The sequence below is a fragment of the Protopterus annectens genome, chromosome 2.part1 (assembly GCF_019279795.1).
Source record: "Protopterus annectens isolate FY-2018-M chromosome 2.part1, PAN1.0, whole genome shotgun sequence".
NCBI classification, from domain to species: Eukaryota; Metazoa; Chordata; order Ceratodontiformes; family Protopteridae; genus Protopterus; species Protopterus annectens.
The window spans coordinates 1,108,820,355-1,108,845,369 of record NC_056729.1 but is presented as its reverse complement, the minus strand read 5'-3'; the positions used below and the strand labels follow the sequence as shown (position 1 = coordinate 1,108,845,369).

General features: G+C 37.8%; 1 protein-coding gene across 2 annotated transcripts in view; it reads left to right on the top strand.

Moving 5' to 3' along the window:
- The window catches only part of SUPT3H (SPT3 homolog, SAGA and STAGA complex component), a 3,063,171-nt gene that overhangs the window by 2,533,316 nt on the left and 504,840 nt on the right, over positions 1-25,015 (top strand). For both annotated transcript variants that reach the window (XM_044062653.1, XM_044062652.1), the window contains exon 10: positions 20,187-20,297. In XM_044062653.1, the coding sequence (XP_043918588.1) occupies positions 20,187-20,297 (111 nt within the window). The remainder of the gene's footprint in view (positions 1-20,186; positions 20,298-25,015) is intronic.

The following is a 25,015-nucleotide window of genomic DNA, read 5'->3' as shown; positions in this document are numbered from 1 at the left end:
CATCTAGTATACCATAACGCCATCTAAATGTTTGATTTGCCAAATGCACATCCAACCTTCTTGTTGCATCCCACCTGCCCACCCGAGGGCATACCTTGGCACCAGGACATCAGTAGTATTCTGCAGGAGCACCAGCGTGGGAAATGGCAACCCTCCCAAAACAAACCTGTCAGTTGTGACATTTACTAGTTTCTTTAGAGAATTTGTAAAACAGCAGTGATTTTATTTGCTGATGATTAATTTCTGTCTTTTAAACTCTGCTGTATAAAACATAGTAAGGGATAGCTAAAATGTCTGGAAATCTAAACTGATAGAAAGACAAGCAGATATATGTCCTTATCTATCAAGGTGCTAGAAGACATCAGTAGCCATAAACTGAAAGTGCTTCAAAATAAATATCTGTGTATATTTATATGAACCTTTTATATTATTTATGTTTCCTTAGAAGGAATTTAGGTTTCTGTATGTTTAAATGTGAACCTAGCTTATTTTCTGACTAGACGTCAATTAGAAAGAGTCAGGGGATGGCGACACAAGTAAATAGTAACTCAAGTTTCTAGTGATGTTTGTGGCTGTTAAATTGTCTCGAGAACCAAGCGGAAAAGGTATGTGTTTTTCTTTTTCTTTTCCTCCTCTTATTTGGTGACAAACTCATGTAGTGTGCAAGCACTCTAGTTTACGGAGTAGTGTTCACAACTGTCAAACTTTGCATTTTAAACATGCTATGCCTTATTTCTCTACAAAGAAAAGACAACAGGATATCTAAGCTAGTCACAAGCATCTTTCAACTCCGGATGTCTGGAGCCACAACACATGACTTATAGCCTCAAAATATCACTAAAACATATTTTTCACTGGACTATATCAGTATGTGCATATGGGTCAAAGGCAGAACATCTTTTAAGATTATTTAAAGTAGTCTTATGATACATCCTAACTGAAATACTTAATTTCAAAAGCAACACATTTCTGCCCAGCATTATATCCAAACAGGGACACTTTTAACTTATAAAAGTAATACTATCAGGGATGTAACTAATAATAAGTTATATAGCAGCCATTACTATACCTATTAAGCAATATAACCATATACTGATTAAAGTATTATAAGTTAATGAAGATTTAATAAAAAGAAGAAAAATAAAAACAACAAAACACAAAGAGAAAATAAATAAATAAATAAATAAATAAACTATTTGGGAACATTATTATGCATTGATTACTCTGATTAAGAATATGAAAATAATAGATGGATAATAATGAAAAATAGAGTAATGTTTAAATTATGCTTAGTATATTGATGTGATTTGAGATAAATGTATTTACATTTATGCTAATTTTGACATTTAAAATATAATTGAAAACAGTACCTGTTTTGGTGTAACTTGAAGACAGTAAGAACTTTTCTTTTGTTGTTAGTATTATTATTTAGATTTTACAGAATATAACATATGTAAGATTATTTGTCCTTTAGTTTTTTTTCTTTTGCTCAACAGTTTTCCAATTATTTACTTCAGCATTTCTCTCTCTTGATTTATTGTCCAGTCCATAGATTCTTCATGTGTTAGGATGTTGTTGTTGGTAAGGTATTTTATTGCTGAATCTACTGTTTCAAAGATTTTTATTCCATTTGGTAGAAAAACTTTCAGTCTTGCTGGAAATAAAAGATGGACTTTCAGTTGCTTTTTCTTGATGGTTTTATTGGTAGAAATTCTTTTCTTTTGAAACCACCTTTGTAGAATAATCATTCTCAAATCTTATTAATGAATCATTGTATTTGATGGGAGAATTTGCTCAAGCATTTCTTAATATAAGATCTTTATCTTGTGTAGAAAAAGTCTCACAATTATAGATCTCTAGTGATCTATCGCCCGTTCTATACCATATGAAAGAGCTTTTGTTACATCTGGTATCCAGGTGGTAAGAAAGTTTATCATATTGTCCCTTCAGAGACCATATATTCTAATATTATTTCTTCTTGTTTTCCATATCATCAAGCTTTTCTAGTAAATATGTATTCTGTTGAAGTAAGAATTCAGTTTGTTGTTCTTCTATTTGGACTCTAGTGTCAATGTCACTTAATGACTGTTCAATAAGTGATATCTGTCCTTTCTGCTGTGTAAACATTTCTTGAAGCTTCCAGTTGTTGTGAGCACTTTTCTTTAAAAGTATCTATTTTATTGTCCATCTTGTCGATTTTATTAAGTTCCTGTATATTTGTAATGAGAGACTGCAGGTCTATTTTGAGAGAAGAGTCTTGTGCTGTATTCCTTAGATGACTCATGCTGTAAAGCTGATATTGGTGCTGATTTTCCAGTAATTAATTTGACAGGAATTATTCAAGTTCTGACAATAAAATTTTTCTTATAGATGCTCAGAGTTATTAGAAATAAGTTAGTAATAAAAATTTCTTCAAATTAAATATTATTTTGTAAAATTCCTGTCAGGAATTGTATTGAGGTAAGAGAGCTGAAATGAAGTGCAGCTATCAGTTCAGCATCCTAGCCACGCCCCCCGGGTTCATCTTTTTCAATGTACTTAACACTACACACATGCATACACACTTAATTGCTGGCATTATCAAGAGGTCTTTTAATTTTTTATCCTGTTTATATCTGATCTGCCTTAGTGCAGAATTACTGAGAACTGCAGAAGAAGCTACATTGCACAGCATTGCTGTTAAATGGGTAGGAGCTAGTTCTCTGGGAAAGTTTCAGATGCTGAGCTGCCTAAAATTTTGCCTGCCTTAACTTCTACAATTTATATGGATAGATGTGCTCCTTGAGATGCAATGTACTGGCAAGTACATAATGTTTTCATTTGTCTTCCCCTTATGGTGCTGCTTGCTAGAATGGGCACTGTTTGGCATTGTATGAGTTCTTGGAGATGAGGAATCATGGCATTGAAAGATGGAGTTTTGCCTCAAACAGTTTAGCGGCGGAGGTACAGAAACTAGCAGTTAAGTGTTTTATTTCCATTTGTTCATAGGTTCATAGGTTGGTACTAGGCTATCGGCCCTAGAGCCTATACAAGCCTAGCCATAACAATTTCCTGGATATTTCTTCCCGCAATATTTACTTCCGTGGACCCCTGTCTAAGTAGAATGCTGGTCCAACAGAATCATTTCTATATTCATCCTAGGGAGAACAAAAAATGTAAAACAGTAACAGCACTATGACATTATTGACAGAATGTGCCACATACGAGGATGCAGTGAGTTAAAATGATGACTAAACAGTACAGAAGGAAGTAAGCCAAGCTCTCAAAATATTAATAATAAATTCTGGAATAAGAAATTACTTGACTATTTACAGAAAGTTTAATCAGGATTAACAGGTAAAGTGAGAGGGAGCTGATAAGTGTTACTTTGGGCAAGCAGAAATTCATATATGTGGTTTAAACTGCCTTTTGTATTTGGTACAAATAACAGACAGTGAGGGAACCTCAGTGGCCAACCAGTTATAGAAATATTTGTCATGTAAAAGAAATAATAACTATACAAACCTTGTCAGATACAGGTCAAGTCTGACTGCATCAGTATAAGGAATTGTGTTTGTGGTATAAGTGGTAAAGAAAAGAATACTGATTTATTTGACAGTATGTCTGTGACACTAGAAGACTCAACGTTTGCCAAGCCCAAACAGAATTACCCTTGGTTAATTATTACTGTCAGCATTTTTAAAAATAGAGGATTGAAGATAATAATGGTCAAAGGACAGCAATAGCTGTTCATATAGATATGCTGAAAACTCTGTGCTTGTTACACAGCCACAATGAGTCTCAGAAGCCGTGATGGCTCACTCTATCAAGACTGCAAAGGATCTTCTAAATAGATTCAGTTGTTAGCTTTTTGTTTTATCTTTTCAAGACATAATGCCATAGATTATTTGGATAAATGATGTTTTAAACTGTGTGTATTAGTTTTGTTTGTAGAAATAATCTCTCCAGTTTCTTGATGTGTAGTCCTGTGTGGTCAGTAACTAGAGTTTGAGCCTTGGCAGTAATGCATTCAGGACAAGCTCTTGTTACTTACTGCAAAGGCCTAAAAGACAGCGAAAGCCATGATGTTTTTGGTAAGTTGTGACTTTTGTTTGTAAATTTATTTAGCAAGGTGACTCTTGGTGACCTGTGATGCCTTGTGTCTAGGAGAGTCCAGTTTTACTTACTGTGCTGGGATACTAATTGACCTGTCTGACAGTACAAATTGAATATTAGGTTAAACTATGCTGTTACCACATTTACTTGGAATGTAATGTATGTTTATGCAAGCCTTTTAAGAACACAATTTAAAACACATATTAAGATTTTGTGTTTTTGGTATTAAGCATATTTTATTTCAGCATTAGCTTTTATAATAGCTATGTTTCTTGTTTTCATTAAATATAATTTATTTTAATATGGTTGCTTTTAACAATGACACACATTGCTGTGTTCACACAACCTGGCTGTAGTTAAATACTTAAGTATTTTCTCAGGTATGTACATATTTTATCTTTTACCCCAGATAGTATAAAATAAGTGAATTAAAATACTGCTTACCCATCTTGAAAGTGTCTTTATTTGATAAAGACAACTGATTTGAGTTGCTTTGGGTTAGATTTGTTTCACTCTTTGAAGACTCAGACATTTGTGACTTATCTCTTAATGCTTTTCATTTACTGTGTTCCTTTAAAATGTTATAACTGGATGTATTTGTGCTCATTTAGTTAATATCATTTAGTATCTGTGATAACAAAATACATGTTGTATAGCCTGATAAAATGCCAGTTTTGCAGTTAAGAGTTATGTCTTTAAGTTAGCTGTACTTTTGAACTGTCAGACTATTAGAAATAAGACAAATATACAGCATGGTCCCACTACAGTGCTTAACACCTAGACTGAGAAATGTTGCATTTGTAATGGGCTTCACCTCAGAATATGTCCTCCAGGTTAGGTTATTTTGCTTTTTGTAGCAAAGTAGTGAACCACTTAACAGAGTACATAACTGCATTATTTTAGAAAAAAATGATATATTTGTGCTGTTGGTGTCTTAGTCATCAATTTTAATCAGTACATCTTAAAGGGTGTCTCCAGAAAAACATGTGTTGCTTGGTTTCACCATGCACATAGGACTGCAACGATAGCTGCTTGGCTTGGAGGGCAGACTTGGATAAGGTTTGATGGTGATGCTGCAGCAAAAATATATATATAATATATGTGTGTGTGTGTGTGTGTGTGTGTGTGTGTGTGTGTGTGTGTGTGTGTGTGTGTGTGAATACCCCACTTGTCTTCTGAGTATGGTAGGTAAAATTAAAGCAGAACTGCATCCATATGTAGATGGTATTTCATAAAGTAGTTGCTCTAAGGTATTGTGTTTATGTTTTGGCTTTGACTACCCAGATTTAGTTTTAACTTAAGCATATAAATGTTCATGACAACTCTGTAACTGTTCTTCTCGACTTCCACTACAATGGAGCTATATCCAGTCGGACTTTCGCAGTAAAGAAGTACACAAATTCATGCCTCCATACACATAGGTGTGTGTGTGTGTGTGTGTGTGTGTGTGTGTGTGTGTGTGTGTGTGCAAATTCTGGAACATTAAAACTGGAACAGTTAAGTTATGTGAATTAATAAATACTGTATTTTTATGGGCTTCTGCCAAATGTCCATTTTACTCAGAGCATGACAGCAGTTCATGTACCTGTCTCTTAATATGTGCTTCAGGTGGCACAGATATCTGTAGTAAGTACTGAAGGCTTCTGATAACTAAGGAGCACATCTAAACAAAAACAGTCATACTACAATTGTTGTTATTAAAGGTGCTTACCCCACATAGTTGAGTGCTGAATAAAGATTTGGAGTATGTTGGTGTCTGGCTTGAATTATGCATTTTTTCATAACATTTTCCATGAATAGCTTGTATACAGGTTAAATGTTTTATTCCTAAACTGCACACTTTAAAAATGGAAGTATAATTTAATGTGATAGATGATGCACATAGTAATCTCTCCGCTTAATGAGCTGCTACTAAATCATGACACATTAACAAAAATGATTTTCAATGAAATAACCAATGGAAAATGACAGCACCCTTTACATTTAACTTCTTTGCATGAATATTTGTGTCTACCAGTGTGCCCCAGCATGATTTGTCTGTTTGAACAACGCAAGTTTGGCAAAAGCAATACGTGGCATGACTGGAACAGATAAAGAATGCACCCAATGCTTGTTTTGCAAATGCTAAGGAAGTTGCAGTATTTATTGACTGAAAATTTGCATTAACCTCAATGCTGTTTTGGAAATCTTGTACAAATCTGGTTTTCCTTTTCAAATTACTGAAAAACAGGACTCGGGTCATGAAGTGACATTTGATTATACCTTACTCTGCAGGAGCAGGTGCAACCTGAAATCTCAACAACAGCCAGAAGTAGATCAGAGATTAGCATTTGTGACTTGTGATGATAGCTTGTGCTGTATGGCATAACAGGTCTCCACAGTATGACAGTTGCATAACTGCTGATGACTAATATTCATAAATATTGATGTGAAGTGGAGCAGTGCCGGTAAGCAGAATACCTGGGTACGAAAGCCCTAAACAATTCACAGAGATTTTTACGCAGTGGAGCAAGACTACATATGCATTCCCATTCCACTGTGTAAGCATTGTACTCCATGCATGATCTATGTATGCAAAGCACCCTCCCATCCAGTTACAAGCTATTCAACAAGCTATATCTTCTAGAGTACCACTTAGTCCAGATTGGGTAACTTACAGGACAACAGCCATGTCTTATGCAGGCGGTGCTGTGATTGCCATCAAAGTTATTTCTCTTCCTCTAATATGTTGTTCAGCTTAGAGTGCTAAGCAATATACTTAACACTGTACAGAAGAAAGCAAAAAAAAAAACAAGAGCTCCACTGTATGGCAGGAAAATCCCTAGCATCAGCAGAGTCCCCTACTTCACACAGCCCTGTCCTACCATGACACACGCACACATACACACACACACACACACACACACACACACACACATACACACACACACACACACAAATGCACAGACATGCGCATATATATTGATATTGGTGCAATCTCATCAACAGGAGCTGGCACAGCACCAAATTCCCCCCATTACCATGTTATGGATAATGAGACTAACTTTGCCTTTGGGCCTACTGATTGCAATATCTTTATGAATCTGGCAGTTAGTACTGAGAATTAAAGCTCTGACTTGGTAATGAGCTTCTTTTTGTTTCAGTGGTACAGGGTTTGAATTAATCCACCTTCATTTGCCTACTGTATGACTTTGAGGAAGACAATTAACTAGATATTGTTTTGGGCAGTTGCAAATTTATGCTAGGCTCCTTAATGGTGTCCTTGACCGCATGCCTAGCAACTGCCTATACATGCAATCACATTTGGACAGGTCAGTGGAGCACAACAAAGGACATTCATTTTTAAAAGTATGTAAAGCATACTTTTTTACACACATGTCCTGCACAGCAGACTGTGTGTGTGTGTGTGTGTGTGTGTGTGTGTGTGTGTGTGTGTGTGTGTGTGTGTGTGGGCATGTGGGTTAGTGGTGGCAAGCAGGCACATATTACAAGCCATATCAAGAAACATTTGCACATCAGTCATAAAACACATTCAGCATACATGGACATAGTTTTGAACATTTGCAGTAGAAGTTAAAGTATGTATGATTTTGCAGTCATGCAGCCTAAAATAAATCACAATATGGAATATCACCTGACCTGTTTGAAATGTACACATTGCAGGCATCTACATAAACAGAGTGCATGAATCCTTACTGTGTTAACAACTCATCAGAAATAACAAGGACAGAGACTGTGTGCACTTAGGAATGTATATGCTTATTTGGGGTCATGCGGCTGTAGTGCTTGTTGTTTTATCTGATACTGATTTCACAGAACAGCTAGCTGATGAATGTCAGTACATGAAGAGCCTGTAATAGAGGCCACCAGGTGACATATGGATAAATAGGGTGACTCAGCACATAAATGTATAGTATACCACTGTGTAGCATGCAGTTCTTTGTGCATTTCACAATGAGGATTTATGTTACACCACTGCTCAAGACTGTTATCCAAGACTCAGGATCCTGTGTGGAGGCATACTAAAAGCAGTTCACAAAGTGTTTATACACCTCCACGTAATGTGTTTATGATTACCACAGTATAACTTTATGTGCATTCTGCACTTATTCATAATCCTTTTCAGCTTTATGGAATTTCTGCAGCTATAGGACTACCATACTTTATCTTGGTTTGCATCTGGTTTACTTTCACAGAAATATTTTTGCCACCATAAGGAATATAAAAGTTTTCAGCATCTCACCCAGAATCTCTTAGGTATGTCAGCTATATATGCCCTGTATTTGAATGTCCATTATACGACGACCCCCCATTAATATTCCAAAATGTGCACGCTGATTGGTCAGAGTTATAGTAACAGAAAAAGGTCCAGTCGGCCAGACTTTTTTCATTAGTATAACTATTTTTTACACTGTCTCTGTATGTTAAACGAGTTTAACATAGCAAGACAGCTTTAAAAAAAGTAACGGAGATCTTCCTATCTCTGTTGCTTTTTTTAAAGCTGTCTCACTATGTTAAACTCCTTTAACATAGCGAGACAGTGTGTAAAAAGCAACGGAGATCTTGCTTTCTCCGTTGCTTTTTTCAAAACTGTCTCACTATGTTAAAGGGGTTTAACATAGCGAGACAGCTTTAAAAAAAGCAACGGAGATTCTTTTAGACATGCTCCACTTAAAAAAAAGATTTTGTACAGCTGGACATTTATCTGGTTGGTATATGATTGTATTGGCAGTTGTTATTTGGTTTGTGCGTTAATAGATTGGGTAGTTCTAGCCTTTTTAGTTAATGAAGAGAAACACATTGGTGGGATCTGTAAGTGGAGTTTGCGGTGAATCTGGCTATTTTTCTGTAGCAGCTCTCTAGATAGTTTTGCTTTTTTTCAGATTAGTTAGGATAAGGGATGGGTAGAGTATGGTGGATAGTAGGTGGGTCCTTGCAGTGGATTGTCTGGTGGTGTTTGTTAGGAATGGCTTCAGTCTGTAGAGTGAGCCTAGTTTTATGTGGGCGTTTTGGATGATGTGCTAGATGTTTGTCAAATCTCAGTCTGTTGTCAGTGGTGACTTCTAGTAGTTTGGTGTGTGAGACATGTTTAATTATGGTTTTATTGGAGGAGTAGATGAGAAAAAGGGGGATTGTATTCAGTTGCTTTGTTGTTGGAGAAGATCATTAGTTTGGTTTTGTTTGGAATGAGAATTAGTTGATAGAGAGGATTTTATAGCTGTGAAGGATGTTTGGGTTACTTATATCTTGGAGTTGTGAAAGTGAGGGTGCAGCACAGATGAGAGAAGAATCATCAGCATATTGAACTATATTGGCAGGGCTAGTGGTGATGTAGAGTTTGTTGGTAAATATAGTGAAGAGAAGTATTCCTAGTACTGAGCCTTGTGGGACTCCCAACAGTGACAGGTGATAGAGAGGAGAGGTCATTTTGCCACCTAACAGCTTGTTGACGATCAGATAGGTAGTTGTGAAACCATGATATAGCTGTCTGAGTTAGGTTAAGGGATGTGAGTTGTTTGAATAAAATTTGGTGGGAAATATCAAAAACTTTAGGCATATCAAGGAAGATGGAGGAAATAAGCTGTCTGCTGTTTTTGAGTTGGTTTATTGTATTAGTGAAACGAAATAGGGAGGTCGAGGTGCTGTATCCAGGACAGAATCCATGTTAGGAGTTGGTTAGTAGGTCGTTATGCAGAAGATGGTCCATAAGTTGAGAATGTACACATTTTTCTAGGATTTTGGAAAGTGGTGATAAGATGGCAACAAGTCTATAGTTTGATAGAGCTGTTGAGGTGCCACCCTTTGTGCAGAGAGATGACATAGGAAATGTTCCAGAGTTTAGTGATATATTGTTCATTAATGGATCAGTTGATTAAGTGAGAGATGGGGTACCCCTTCTTCGATTCCTCCTACGACCTGAGTGGATTCGGAGCCGGAGTGCTTGGTTGTGATTGTAGTGGAACCATCAAGTCCGAGACCTGCCCCAGGTTCTTTGGCCCCAATTTCTGCTCCAACGTCTTCTGTGCTATCATCTCTTGAAGGATCTGGGAGCCAAAGCTCCCCCATTGGGTCCAAGGAGGAGAGTCAGGTCAGAACTTTGTTGGATCCGAATCTACCTCTCGGGGCTTCAGTGCGAGTGAGCTCGGTGCCTACCTTGGCCTTAGAGCCCACCTCCTTGGTGTGGGGGAAGTCTCCTGCCTCTTTGGAGCAGGAGGCTCTCTCTGATCCGGGTTGTGGTGCCTTCGAGGTCATGAGGAGTATGCTGTCGCCCCAAACGGCTCCACTATCAGACCCAGGTACTGTTCCCCCAAAACTGGTGTTTGCCTCTCTACCATCCCCCCCCTAGGCATAGAGAACCAATGCCCCATTGTGTGAGACCCTCTCTTATGAAACCTCCCCAGTGTACCCCTCTGGAGTGGTCCCTCGGAAGAGAACTTGTAAGAGGGAACATCCAGACTCCCCTGAGGAGTCTGTCACTTAGGACACAGACTTAGATGACTCAAAAGGGTCCCATGGTCATCCTCTGAGGATCTCTCTTTCACGGACATCCTAGAAATCCTTAAGCAGAGAGGTGGCTGGAAGGCCATTAACCCATCTGAGGATGAGTCTGTGTACCTGGAGGCATTTCATTCTCAACCCTCCACCTCTTGGGTGACTCTGCCTTTTGACCAGCTCCTTAACGTAGTTAGTCGAAAGGTGTGGGGCTCTCCAGATTTGGTGGAACCTGTTCCGATGAGGCCCAACAAATTTATTACTGCCCCCTGCGATAAGGAATTTCTGTCAAAAGATGTCCCTATAGATGCTATGCTGGTGGCAGTGGCCACCAAGAAGGAATTGTCTGAGACTTCCTCATCTGTCCATCCGCCGAACAAAGAATCTCAAACAATGGACAGATATGGAAAGCGTATGTTCTCGTCAGCGGCCTGTACACTCAGTTTGCAGAACTACTTGACTTATTTTACCAGACATCAGAGGGATCTCCTGAAAGAGTTAGGAGATATCCTCCAAGGTTCTACAGCTGCAGGGGTCTCAGATAAGGTGACTGCTCAGCTTGCTACCTTAAATTCTGTAGTCAACTCCTCTATGTAACTCTTATCTTATGCAGCTGATGGAGCAAGTAGGGCAGCAGGTGCAGGAATCTCCCTAAGGAGGCATTCCTGGATGCGCCTATGCGGGTTTGCTGAACACTTCGTCTTCCTTTATAAATACCCCTTTTGATGGCTCGTCCTTGTTCGGGCCTAAAGTAAAAGAGACTCTGTCCAGATGTGAGCAGGAAGGTAAAACACTGTCTGCCATGGGAGTACGTTTTTCTATGCCTTCCAGACCTTACCCCAAAGGTCAAAAGTGAGGAAAGATGTGATTCTGTAAATCCCAGAGAGTTTTACCAGATGCACATGGTGACTATTCCCCCAGGGGCAGAGGGGGAAACAATAATGGAAGATGACCTTGTGGCAAAGGGGGTCTGCAAAACCAGGGTGACAGAGGTACGTTCTCTTATAGGCCTTTCCAGTGCTCCTAAAAGGAGGGCTGCCTGTCCACCTCTGGAGGGAGTCAGCAGCAGATTATCACTGTACCAAAAAGCCTGACTAGATATTACACAAGACAAATGGGTACATCAGTAATATCCAGAGGATACAACATACCCTTCTCCTCCCCACCCCCACAACAAAGATCAGTCTCGGACATTCCACCAAGTCAGAGGGATCAAGCAACCACAAAAGTTCAAAGGTTGCTAAAGAAAAGAGTCATTCAAAACATCCCCACAGACCAAATCGGATCTGGAACATGCTCAGGGTCCTTTTTAGTTCCAAAAAAGACAGGGCACTGGAGGCCCATTTTGGATCTCAGCAGACTAAACAAGTTGGTAAAAAAAATCAAAATTCCGGATGGTAACACTGCAGTTGATACTTCCCTTTCTGGGAAAAGACAATTGGATGTGCTGTATAGATCTCCAGGATGCGTACTACCGCATCAAAATGGACAGGTGATCCAGGAGTCACTTACGCTTTCGGCTGGGAGCTGGTCATTACCATTTCTGAGCTCTGCCCTTTGGTCTCACTGCAGCTCCCAGAATGTTCACCAAATGCATGGCAGTAGTTACGGCTCACTTGAGGCATCTAGGATTCAAGTGTTTCTGTATTTAGATGACTGTCTCCTGACCGCTACCTCCAAGCATCTGCTAGACAAAGCAAGAGACACTACCGTTCATCTGTGCTGTCAACTAGGCATTACAATAAATTTTGAAAAATCTGCCTTGTTGCCATCACAGCATATCTTATTCATAGTAGCAGACTTAAACACAAAAGACATGGTAGCAAAACATCCTCATGACAAAGTTCAAATGCTATGGTATCAAATATCCCTCTTACTCACTCAAACCAAGGTACAGGCAAAATTTGTACTAAAGGTACTGGGTACAATGGCGGCAGAGATTACTCCTTGCCCCCTTACACATGAGAGTCCTTCAGTGGTTACTTTTTGCCTAATGGTTCATGTAGGAGCTACCTATGTCCCACAAGATTATTATTACAGATTCCTGCAAGAGGGACCTGCGTTGGTGGCTTCAATTAACCTAGGTACTTCTGGGCAGACTATTCATCCCCTCACATCCAGCAGCTACAGTGACCACGGATGCTTCCCAGATAGGGTTTGGGGGCATTATCTGGGAAAGACGGTCCAAGGAACTTGTCAGGACAACGAATACCACTTGCACATCAATGTCCTAGAGATGAGAGCACTGCTATTGGCCTTGCAAGCACTTCAGAACTCCCTTCCACTAGGAACAGTTGCAATCCAGAGAGACAATGTCAGTCATGTGGTATATAAACAAACAAGGCGAATCCAGATCCTAGCCCCTATGTCGAGAGGCTCAGAGAGTATGGTAGTGGGCAGTCTCCTCCCAACATTTTCTGATAGCAACGCACATTCCGGGGATGTCCAATGTAATAGTGGACAAATTGAGCAGAGCTATTCTAATGCCTCATATGAGTGGTCTCTGAAACAGGAAACTACAAATCAGATTTTTCGCAGGTGGGGCCAGCCTTGCCGTGACCTCTTTGCCACGTCCATGAATGCCAAATGCAGTGACTACTTTACCCTGATCCCCCCACCGGGAGAGGCACCAAGGGATGCACTTGTACTCGATTGGCCCCCCGGGTCTCCTTTATGCCTTTCCCTTTAATCCCCAAAGTTCTACAGAAAGCCAACTTATTGGGATGCAGGTTAATACTTATCATTCTGTACTGGCCTTGTCAAATTTGGTTCCCCTTTCCTTGGCCCCATCTTCAAGAAGAGCCCTGGATTCTGGACCCAGTACCAGACCTTCTGATGCATCTGTCAGAGACTCTCCATCCATCAATCCAGACTCTCAAACTGACAGCTTGGCTGCTCCACTTCCAATCTTAGCCAGATTTCCAGATATATCCCCCTCTGTAAAACACATCCTAGTCTCATCTCATAAAACCACATCTAGGAAACTCTATGCGAGCAAGTGGAAAAGGTTTTCTTGTTGGGCCTCTACCAATCACATTAACCTTTTCACAGCCCCTGTAGCTTGCATTTTAGACGTCTTAGCAAAACTTTTTATTGAAGGAGCAGCAGCAGCCACCATTCGAGTTCAACTAGCCGCCATATCGAACTATCATATTGGCGATTTGGCTTCAAAAATTATGTCTCACAAGCTATCTAAAGCCTTTTTGAGAGGTATGTTTTTATTAAGGCCTCCAATAAGAGAACCACCTCCTCCTTGGGACCTCAATTTGGTACTGTCTACTTTGATCCTTCCCCTATTGAACCAGCTTCTTCCTGCAATCTAAAATTTCTGACCTGGAAAATGGTCTTTTTGGTAGCCATCGCTTCAGCTAGGAGGGTATCAGAACTTCAAGCACTATCCATGCACCCACCTTACTTAGTTTTCCATAAAGACAGAGTCTCTCTCTTAGATCTAATCCTACATTCCTTCCCAAAGTTTTGTTCTGAAGCTAACTTAAATCTGCCTGTCTTCTTCCCTAATCATGGCAACAAGGCAGAGTACAAACTTCACCAATTGGATGTACATAGGCAGTTACGCATCTACTTACACAGAACAAAAGAATTCAGAAAATCTGATCAATTATTCATGTCCTTTTCAGACAAAAAGGGTTCTCCAATATCTAAAGTCACTCTGTCAAATGGCTTACAGATACTATTACACTCTCATATACCTCCGAGAATAAACTGCCTGGAAAAATAAGAGGCCACTCAACAAGAGCTATTTCAACTTCGGCTGCTTTTCAGCTAGGTTGCCCATGGATTCAGTTTGTGCTGCAGCAACGTGGGTAAACCATTACCTTTATCGCTCATTAAAAAGTAGATGTGGCCTCCTGGAACAGAGCTTCTTTTGGGTCCACCGTTCTGAAGAGTTTGTTCCCTTGAGCCACCCAGGAAAGAAGTTGCTCGGGACGCTGTCCCAACCAGCAAGAATGAAGGCAAGCTGGAACAACATAACATAAAGAAGTTATGTACTCTCCATAATGTTCCATGTTTGTTGTCCATCTCGCCTTCATTCTTGCATCTCGCCCTGCTTCCCCCATCCTTCGCTCCTGGAGGATTGAGAAGTCTTTATTAGATGTGGAATTTATGTTCTCTGATTCCCTTCTTTGTTTCAAAGAGTATATGTCTGTAAATATACCTGGAATGTATGTACATGACTTCCTTTCTATTTAGTAATTGCAAACAAGATCTGCGTAATCTTCCCTAGGCATGATGGGATAGGGTGTAGCCTCGAGCCACTGGAAGCAATCGAGCTTTAGTAAAAGGCCGAGTCGGTACCGATTTTCATTTCTGAACCCAACCAGCAAGAATGAAGGCGAGATGGACAATAAACATGGAACATTATGGTGAGTAAATAACTTCTTATTCTATATAAATCATAGCAACATTCACAAATGACATAGAATTACTTACAAAATTCCAGCTAGCTGGGCTGGCAGTATTTCCTTGGTGTCACATATAATATAACAGTTTTTTTTTTTTTTTTTGTCAGCTTTGATAAGTTTTTGGATGTATTTCTTTGTTGCTAGTAGTTTACAAGGGTAGTTTGGTTTTTGTTGCTCTGAGACTGTGACCAGGCTTTGTCTCTATGTTTTTAGGAACTGTTTGGTGTCATTGTTAGCCATGGTACGCATTTTAGTTTATCCCAGATTTTTCTGAAAGGTGCTAGATTGTTTAGGGTACCAAGGAATTTTTCATTAAAGTATTGGACAGCGGAGTCTAACTGTAGATTTTTTTAATGGGGACCAGTCATACTGTTGGAATAGTAGTTTAAAGATATCAGGTGAAAATTGTATTTTTTTGTTTTGAACCCGTTTTTATATGTCATCTTTTTGGAAGTTTAGTCAATGGCTGAGTAAATAGGTGGAAAGATGATAACTAAGGTTGCCTGGAAGCCAGCCAGTCATAGATCAGTGAGGGCCAATTTTATAGTAGATTCATTCTGTTTGGTGTCCTTTGTTAGCCATGCTACGCATTTTAGTTTATCCCAGATTTTTCTGAAAGGTGCTAGATTGTTTAGGGTACCAAGGAATTTTTCATTAAAGTATTGGACAACGGAGTCTAACTGCAGATGTTTTAGTGGGGACCAGTCATACTGTTGGAATAGTAGTTTAAGAATAACAGGTGAAAATTTTTTTTTTTGGTTTGAACACTTTTTTATATGTCACCTTTTTGGAAGTTTAGTCAATGGCTGAGGATAGGTAGGAAGATGACAACTAAGGCTGCCTGGGAGGGATCCAGAGTCATAGATCAGTGAGGGCCACTTTTATAGTAGATTCATTCTTTGTGCAACCCTTACCAAAACAACATATATGTTTATATCTGTGTTTGTGTATGTGTGTGTGTGTGCGTGTGTGTGTATATATATATATATATATATATATGGCTGTGTATGTCTATATATCTATGTATATGGCTCCCCTTTATAATTGCAAAATACTGAAATCTTGAATTTCAGTATTTCATGACCATAAAGGCGAGATCATCAAATACCGAACCTTCACAATCCCGAAACTACAAATCCCGAACACACAGCATACACCACACCACAGCTAAACCACAACACCCACACTACAAAACAAATAAACACACAGAAACAAAACACTACACATCCACATACCTACACTACACATAAGCAGGGGGGCAAGCCCCCCTACTTATATATACTAACTCTGAGATTGCACAAATAGTAAAAGACAGTACACTCACATCCAGACATTCCACAGTCCCTTACACACACACCAACACATCCAACAATTACACACTCATACGTTCACCTTCCTACCCTAACCCACACATACAACTTGCAGACAATCTCACATGCACTCAAACTCCCACCCAAATCCCTTACAAAACACTCACTCACCTGAGATTCCACATAAATCCATACACTACGCCGAACAACATCCAAACAAAACAGCACACGTCACATACCATAAAGCCATAACCACACATTTGACATATTCACATTCGGGATTATGCACTTTCGACATTTTAAAAATTTGCCTTTATGGTCATGAAATACTGAAATTCGAGATTTCAGTATTTAGCGATTATAAAGGGAAACCATATATATATATATATATATATATATATATATATATATATATATATATATATATATATATAAGCACAGTTGAGCACATAAATAGGTGTTGATATGGTTACAGATGTTTTGTTTTGTCTTATTTGGAAAATAGATTGAACGTGTGTGCGTATGTGTGTGTGTATGTGTGTTTGTGTGTGTGAATCCAGCAAAAATGTGTGCACTGCTTAACAAACCAGCACTGCCATCCTCTGCTCTTTTTTTTGCTGTTTCGTATGTAGTACATTCTTGACAAGGTGGAAGCCATTCAGCAGGCCAGTCCACCTATCCTGGCTGCTCAATGTTATTCCTTCCCAGGCAGCTTCCCCACTGCCTGGGCCATCACCTAAACTGAGATCAGCTCTGTTGTAGGCAAGGCTGTATCATGTGCACCCAAGAGCTGACTAGAAAGAACCATACTAGCAGCATCCTTAATACATGTCCTGGAATTTTCCATATTGTTTTCTTAATCAGTAGCTTGTTTGAGCTCACTAATATTTATCTTGTTCATTAGTTTTAAACTCTGCTAGATGAATCAGTGTTGTAAATACAATTGCCAACATTTTTGTAATGCTTTCTTATAAAATGTAGTTATGTACCAAACTCCAGAACTTGTTCTTTCTTCATTAAATATTACAACATGTTTCTTACCAGGTATTAAACATAAAGAAATATATATGATTAGTATATTTTGGAAAATTATTGTGCTAATGTGAAACTCCTGTTTTTTATTTTATTTGCCAACTGGGTAAGCCCACTGGACTCAATATCACTTTTTAGGACTGACCTAGGGGCACTGCCTGTTTAATTGACTTACTTAAAGTCAAAAAGGAGACAAATGGAGTATGAGGGAATCAATCCTTGAACCACAGGAAGTAAATTATTAAGAGTACATAGCTGTAATTCTCTGTGCTTTGTATATTTAATTTTGGACATTTCATTTTTAACTAGATAGAGCTACTTTTCGCTTTGAGTAGCCCTTTAAAAATCATTTAATGGTGATATAAAGGCCATGTTCAGAATTTATATTAATAAAGGTGATCTCTTCATAGGTTAATTGTGCATGCAAGTTCCAGCTGTTGTTATTTTAATATTTTGTTTCTGAATCATAGGTTATTTCATTTAGACTTAGTATCTGCCATTCTGTATAGTTTCTAATTCACATGTGATGTGAATGCGAGCAAGTAATACTGTTTATAATTCATTTGTACATGCATTTGTGCTTGTCTGTTTTAGTCCATGATTAGTATCTTTTGGAAAATTATTGTGCTAATGTGACTGCAGGTTTAAAATATGGAGATATATTGGCTACATGTGAGAGCAAAATTGGTTTTAAGTGGTTACTGGCACTAGCAGCATGAATTTAGAAAAAGTGAAATAGAAAGTAGAAAACTGCTATTATTTTGCTTGTATGTAAATATTTAAGTATTAAATCCAAAGGGCTTCTCCTGGTTTAATTTCTCCAAATGTTAGTTTTTTTATGTATACTCTGACAGAAATTGTGGCATAACTGAAGTTCACAAAATCAGTATTGCTCTAGTCTTTGATATTAGCAAAGTATAATGTTCTCAGCGTGTGCCCGGGATTGCCTCCTTCTGCAGTTACATACATTAGTGGCATATTTAAGCACAATTGTTAGTTTTTTATTAGTCCTGTTTTATTAGTCCTGTTGATCCTACTATTGCTTGAGCTGTCTGGAAATATTTAATTTGTAAGAAGTAGTCGTGATGAAGATAGACACTGCCAATAAATAATTCTTTACTTTGAGATTTGTTGAAAGTTGAGGCAAATTCCAAAATTAGCAAGGAATTCAATAGCATAAACTTAGAAAATAAAAATGGAATATTCTGGAACTTCCCAGCTAAGACCTTATTTTGAATACACTTTGCTTCTTATTGTTGCTTTTTCTTGTTGTCCTTCCTCTTTGCTGAGATGATTGCTAGTTGCAACGACTGAAAGAGGTATTTGCTCAGTTGTAATATAAATGTTTTAAGACCAAATTTTCTTCTGTTCTCTCCCCATCAGGACATTTTCATTTGAGTTCTCATTTGTCAGCTGCCTAGAGGACTGCTGCAGTCTCTTTTGAAAAGATTTTCTGTGTATACAATATTTTAGTGTGATTTAAAAAGGAAGGTTCACATTGCATAATTTTAATGAAAGAGAACAGAGAATTTGAAGTAAGGTGCTAAAGATATTTTTTGTAGGTTCCTGCTACATCATTATTTATAAGTTCTTCAAGATGGAGAATGCTGGTTGGAACAGCAGTTAAATGTACTGGTGTTTCTACATTATGGTAACCATTGCCTGTAGATTATTTAACATCTTTACATATTCTGCTTTTTTTTTTTTTTTAATAGAGTAGTTTGGGCAGTGTTCATATGTCACAAAGCTACAGAACATAGAGACTGTGATAAAACAGAAACAATGGTGTGTTTGTGTGTGTGTGTCTGTCAGTCTATCTGTGTATTGCAATCAGAAGTTTTGCAAGAGTAAGCAGAAACATGTACGTATGTATGTATGCAAGTGTGTGTTTTTATGTATGTATATATATATATATATATATATATGTATATGCATGTATCTGTGTGTGTGTGTATATAAATATAAATATATATATATATATATATATATATATATATATATATATATACACCCACACACACATTTACACTCATACGCACCACTGTGGGGGTCAGGAATTTTAAAGGAGTCTAACAGTCTTGGATAATTAGCTTTCAAAGCTAAGACTGTGCTATTATAAAATAGGTACATAAATGGTAACAATCTATGGTGCTAAACCATTGACAGTCATTAGGAGAAAGCTATATTTTATTGGTTTGTTCTATTAATTTGGCCTAGTGCTTTTAAGAGGTGTTAAAAAGTTTGCATTGAATGTTATTCTTATCTTGTTTTATTTGTATATTTAAATATAACATGGTGTATGATTTACCACATGACTTTGGCCAGAAACAGCTGAATTAGGCTTACATCTGTTTACTCAAACATACTGTAAGCAATCATAGTTTGGGTGTATTCTGAAAAATTTTGAGCTTTTGGCGAGTTTTTTGCTGATTCTGTTTTTTGGTTTCAAACTGTCAATTGCCATAGTTATGTTGCCTACTGGCTGTGAAAAAAAGTTAATTTAAAAAAGTAATGATTTCAGCTTTTTTGTTTGTTTGTTTGTTTGTTTTGTGGAGTATAGCAGCACTGAAGTGTATCAGTAGGCAGATTCAACCAACAAGAGAAGATTAGAATTTAAACTTTAGCACTCCATAGGCTTGCTAAGCATAGGTAAAGTTTGTCAAAGACCTTTTGATTTATTGCAGTATTTTCTCTAATGTAGTGTGTAGTAGGAACAATATATGTGCCCCATGACAAATTCAGATTTGCAAAGCTTTATTTTAAAATGTTCATGTTCTGTAAGCTTATTATGTGTTTTTGATTTAGTAACAGTTTATGTGTTTTTCTGTTGCAGAGTGCTGCAGCCTATGGTATAGAGGTTCAAAGTGATGCCATCCAGCCGAGCCACATCAGAGAGGCCATCCGACGCTATAGCCACAAGATTGGCCCGCTTTCCCCATTCACAGTACGTAATAACAGAGTATAAAAGTTATATTTATAATCTTAGAGAACTTTGATTTTTAAGTGGTTGAACAAAGAAGCAATGGAATTGTTGAGAGCAATTTGTGGTTACTGCAAGTTTCTTTATAAAAGTGGCATAATTCTCCTGGGAAATAAAAGTCAGTAATTTCTTACTCTTTTGGAAGGACAAAAGACATTTTTTTTCATTTTAATATTATTTTCTTTCAATTACAAATTACATTTTTTGCTAAAGCTTAAACCATCTTTCTGTTTATTCAGAGTTTAGGTTTACAGTTCAAATCTTACTGATACAAATATTAGGAGCTAGACATACATGGCGCAAAGCATGAACCAGACATTTAGACTGTATTTTTCTAAGAAAGAAAACATTATGCATTCTGACTTCAGTTCAACCAGAGTGTTGTACCTAAAACTGAAACAGAGTTCCCTTTTACTTAGTGACATATAATTAAGGGAACTACCCCAAAAGAAGAGTTTTGAGAAGTAATGTGAAGTACGTTTTCAATGAATACCACACACATTTATAGCCATCATCTTTACAGTTCTGAAAGAAATTATGCATTTTTGACAGATTATAGAGTTTTTTTTTAAGCTGCTGGCTTTTGGAGTGGTGCATAAAGATTTGGCCTTTTAACAGTTATTAGACTGATCTTTGCTCCTTTCCTTGTGGGCTTGGGTTGAATCCAAGCTAACCAGAAGTAAAGGAAATAGTAGCTGTTCCAGAAGTGAGAGTGCTTTTAATTGACAAAAGTCCTTGAAAAAATATAGTCTTAGAAGTCAGGAATAACAACGTATGCATATTGACATATTCTGCGCCCTTTAACATAGACTTTATTGCAAATAAGCTGAACATGTATTAACAAATGACCACCCAAGAACTACATGTCATACAGATTTATCTCCATTCTGTGATTCATTACATTTCAGACTCTGTGACTACACAGCGACATAAGTTTAAGCAGACGGTATTTTAACTACCAATGCATCAACAGCAAGTAAATAGGTGGGCTAATGGTGTGCATATTTTAAATATTGTTGCTAAGTAAACATATATGAATTATTTAGTGAATTCTGCTATAATTATCACTATGATTTGCATTGATTATGTTTTGTGTGTTCTGTGAGCTCATGTACTGTTTCATAACGATGTATATCAATCTGCATGGATATTTTTTTCTGAGTACTGAACTAGAATTATTTACATCTCATTTTTAAGATTTAACTACTTCCTAATTAATTTTAAGAAATGCATACCACAAGGAAATGCAGACTGAGACTGATGCAAATAATCAGATTTCTGTCTTAAGCCTACATGCATTTTCACTGACCTGAAAAACTTGCTTTTTTTGTGAGTGTGCAGGCTACAGATCTCTTTCTAGTAAGAGCATAATTCCAGTGTAACTGTAGTAAGAAAAATGCGAATATTGCATTACTGTGCAAAACCACTTTCAAAACAACTCTAGACATTCTTTGTGGTGGATGCATTTTGCTTTATGTGCAGTGATATTGTCAAACTCACACCATATGGTTACTAGAATAGTTGATTTTGGTCATTTGTATCATCTTTGATCTACAGCACATGGTTGCAAACCTATGAATTGTTAGGAAAGTTCAGACTGTATCTGTGAATTTGATTTCCTCATCATAACTTCATATCATGTATGTAATTCTGAGCAAGTCATTTAATCATGCACTTGCTCCCAGGGCACCTGTAAAATGAGGTAGTTGTACCTAGTAGGTCTTACCATGTTAAATAAATAAATGATGTGTGGAATTGATTAGATCATCAGAGCTTGAATTTAACAATATGGAGAAGCACTTAAACTTAGACCTATATCATGTCAACTTTGTTTGTGTGTTTTGTTTAGGTACTTAGTTTTTTGACTGGGGTAGTCATAGTAAGCATGAATTATTTTCATGGGAGATCAAATGTAGGAGGATTCATACTGAACTGGGGAAATTTGGCCAGGAAAACGGGAGGATTCAGTAAGTGCCACAGGATCTTTTACATCCACCTTAGTTACCACCTATTCAGGCAATTGAGACCTTTTGATATCTCATCCAAAGTATTGTACATCAGGACTGCAGCATTTCCCTTGTACTGCACTATATTGTTAGTACTAGAAAAAAATCCAGGCAACTGGTGTGATCTTCCCAGCATCAGAGATACTTGTGCTACCTGTTGAGTTGCTGACTTTGCTAACCTGCCTGTTTTTGTGGCTCAACAGTTGCATTCACTTATTTCTCCTTTTTTTAAACCAGAAAAGCAAGTTGGCTTAAATAACCCTTAATCAACCATGAACTAGTCATAGGGCAAAGTAATTGAGCATAATTTACAATGAAAGATGGAGAAAATAATAATGTCTCTTTCATTTACTAAAGGTTCAGAGTTCTCCATGTTATGCTACCTTTGCTTAACTCCCTTAATCTGCACATTACTTTTACCATGTACAGTGCTTGCACTGAAAGTCTGCAATGATTGTTTTGCTTTATCATTTTTCCCCTATGCAGCTGTCAAGCATCTAGAGCCACCTACACCTCCACAGCCAATCCAAGCATGGTCCTTCATGTGTGCCATCACTGGCTTAGGTGGCCACACGCACTACATTCTGACCTGCCTATCCCCCCCCCCCAAAAAAAAAAAATATATATATATGTAATGAGTCTCCTCTCTGTGGTGGCCATTTGAGTTGTGATAATAGCTGGACAAAAACCACCATTACTCTCTCAGGATATCCCATTTTCTATGCCTGTGTCATCACCAGAGCAGGCAGTGATTTAATCGCTGTCCTATCTTTCAAACTGATAATTTCGTACTTTCACCATTATTTTTAAATTGTCTTCATACAGACAGAAGTGTTGCCTTTTTGTGACTGTGCTTCATTCAGTTTTGATATGCCATTGTGACTGGTTTTGGTTATTGTGTTAGACTCTTACAAATTTGTTTCTACCTCCCACTGTGCATCTGTACTACTTCTGTTGTGCCTGTTTGCTCCAGGAACATCATCTTGGGTTTTCTTAAAATGTCATCTGCCACTTTGGGCAATGCTTTGTGGAAAACATTTGGAAATCTGACAATCCATTTTACATTTTTGTGTTACATTTACACTTTATTTTGTACTTTTAGCCTCATTAGTAGTCTCTGCAACACTAAAATTGTACCAGATGTATCTGAAAATAAATGACATTTTATTGACTCTGCATTCTCTTTTACACTAAACTTTGCGGTTAATGTCTGTGACTGTAACATTCTGTGGTAGCTGTACTGAGAGTTCCTGGTTTCAAGTTGCCTGCCTTCCTTATACTGTCTAAGGTCTGGTTACATCTTGTCTGTGTAGCACAAACTACATATTCTCACTTGCATAGTGAAGTCTTAAGTGCTACCTTCCAAGAATATCCATCAATGCTGTCCATTTTTGGCCCAAATACTACATATATTCACATGGAAGAGGCATCCATTCATGAAGAATGGGCCAAAATAATCTGTTCAGTATGATTGCAATGGTTTACTAGGGAATGCTTAAAATTGCGAAGGTTGAGGTGAGCTCTGTGAACCCCATATTTTGAATGTCGAATACTGACATTATCAACTGTCAGAACTTGCCCCCATCCTCTTCCAGACCCATGTTAGCACGTGAGCCTCTGTCTGGAGCAATAGGGAGTTTCAGCATTTGAAATCGTGTTCTGGTTTGCCGATATTCGGCCTTCTGACATTTGGGGAAACATTTTAATGAATGCTTGACTGACTTTGCAGTGTCCAGCATTTAGTAGTCAACCAACTTCAACAGCTGTACTTGTCACTGCTTGTGTTGAGAACATACAGGGTGCAAGGATGGTCTTGTAGTAATAAGTGATCCGTGTCATCATAGGGAAGACTAGTACAAACAGATGTAATGCAGTCCATCTCCATGTAAGTATGCATCCCTCTTTTCATCTGAGACATGAAGATGGGAACAGTTTTTAAACACTAGGTATCTCCAGCAGATTAATTTTGAGCCAGAATGCTTAGAAGAACCAACAGAACAATCACAGTTGGATCTGGACTAAGAAGGGTCAAATTATGTAAAAAATAAAAATTGTACACGCTTTCAAAGAGAGTGTTTTGTCAGGGATTTAAACAGAGCAAAAGCTGATTCATTAATTTTGTAGATGGGGTCTCCTAAACTTCTAAGATTATTGGTCAGTTTTGTCATGTGCCTTAAAATCAATTAAAATAAATGTACTGCTTAAACATCACAAGTATTGATCCTTTAAGGAATTGAACTTTTATTTTTCTGATTGGCCTTAAACTCAAGGCTGGTTTGATACTATCCATACCATTTAAATCAGGTTCCCTATCACATCATAAAATATTAATCCACTTATATTTCTTGTTTTCTACAATTTCCAGTATTGTATGTATAGCTATCTGTAAAGTATTTTCTCTATTTTATATTGGAAAATCAAATAGAAAATTGAAGGAGAGAATAAGTGATCATTTGTCTAAACTAAGAAGAACAATATTTCCAATGTTGTCTTTTTTCATCTGATTGAATGTGTGGGTTGTGTGACACAGATGCATTCGTCCTTGGCACCTTATACCAAAGCTTTGGATCCAAGAGGTCTGACTCCTCCCCTACCCACAATTCCCCTCTCCTGCCTGAATTCCACCTGTGTAAGCCATATGGACAAAGAGCTCTATCATTATTCATGATAAGAAAA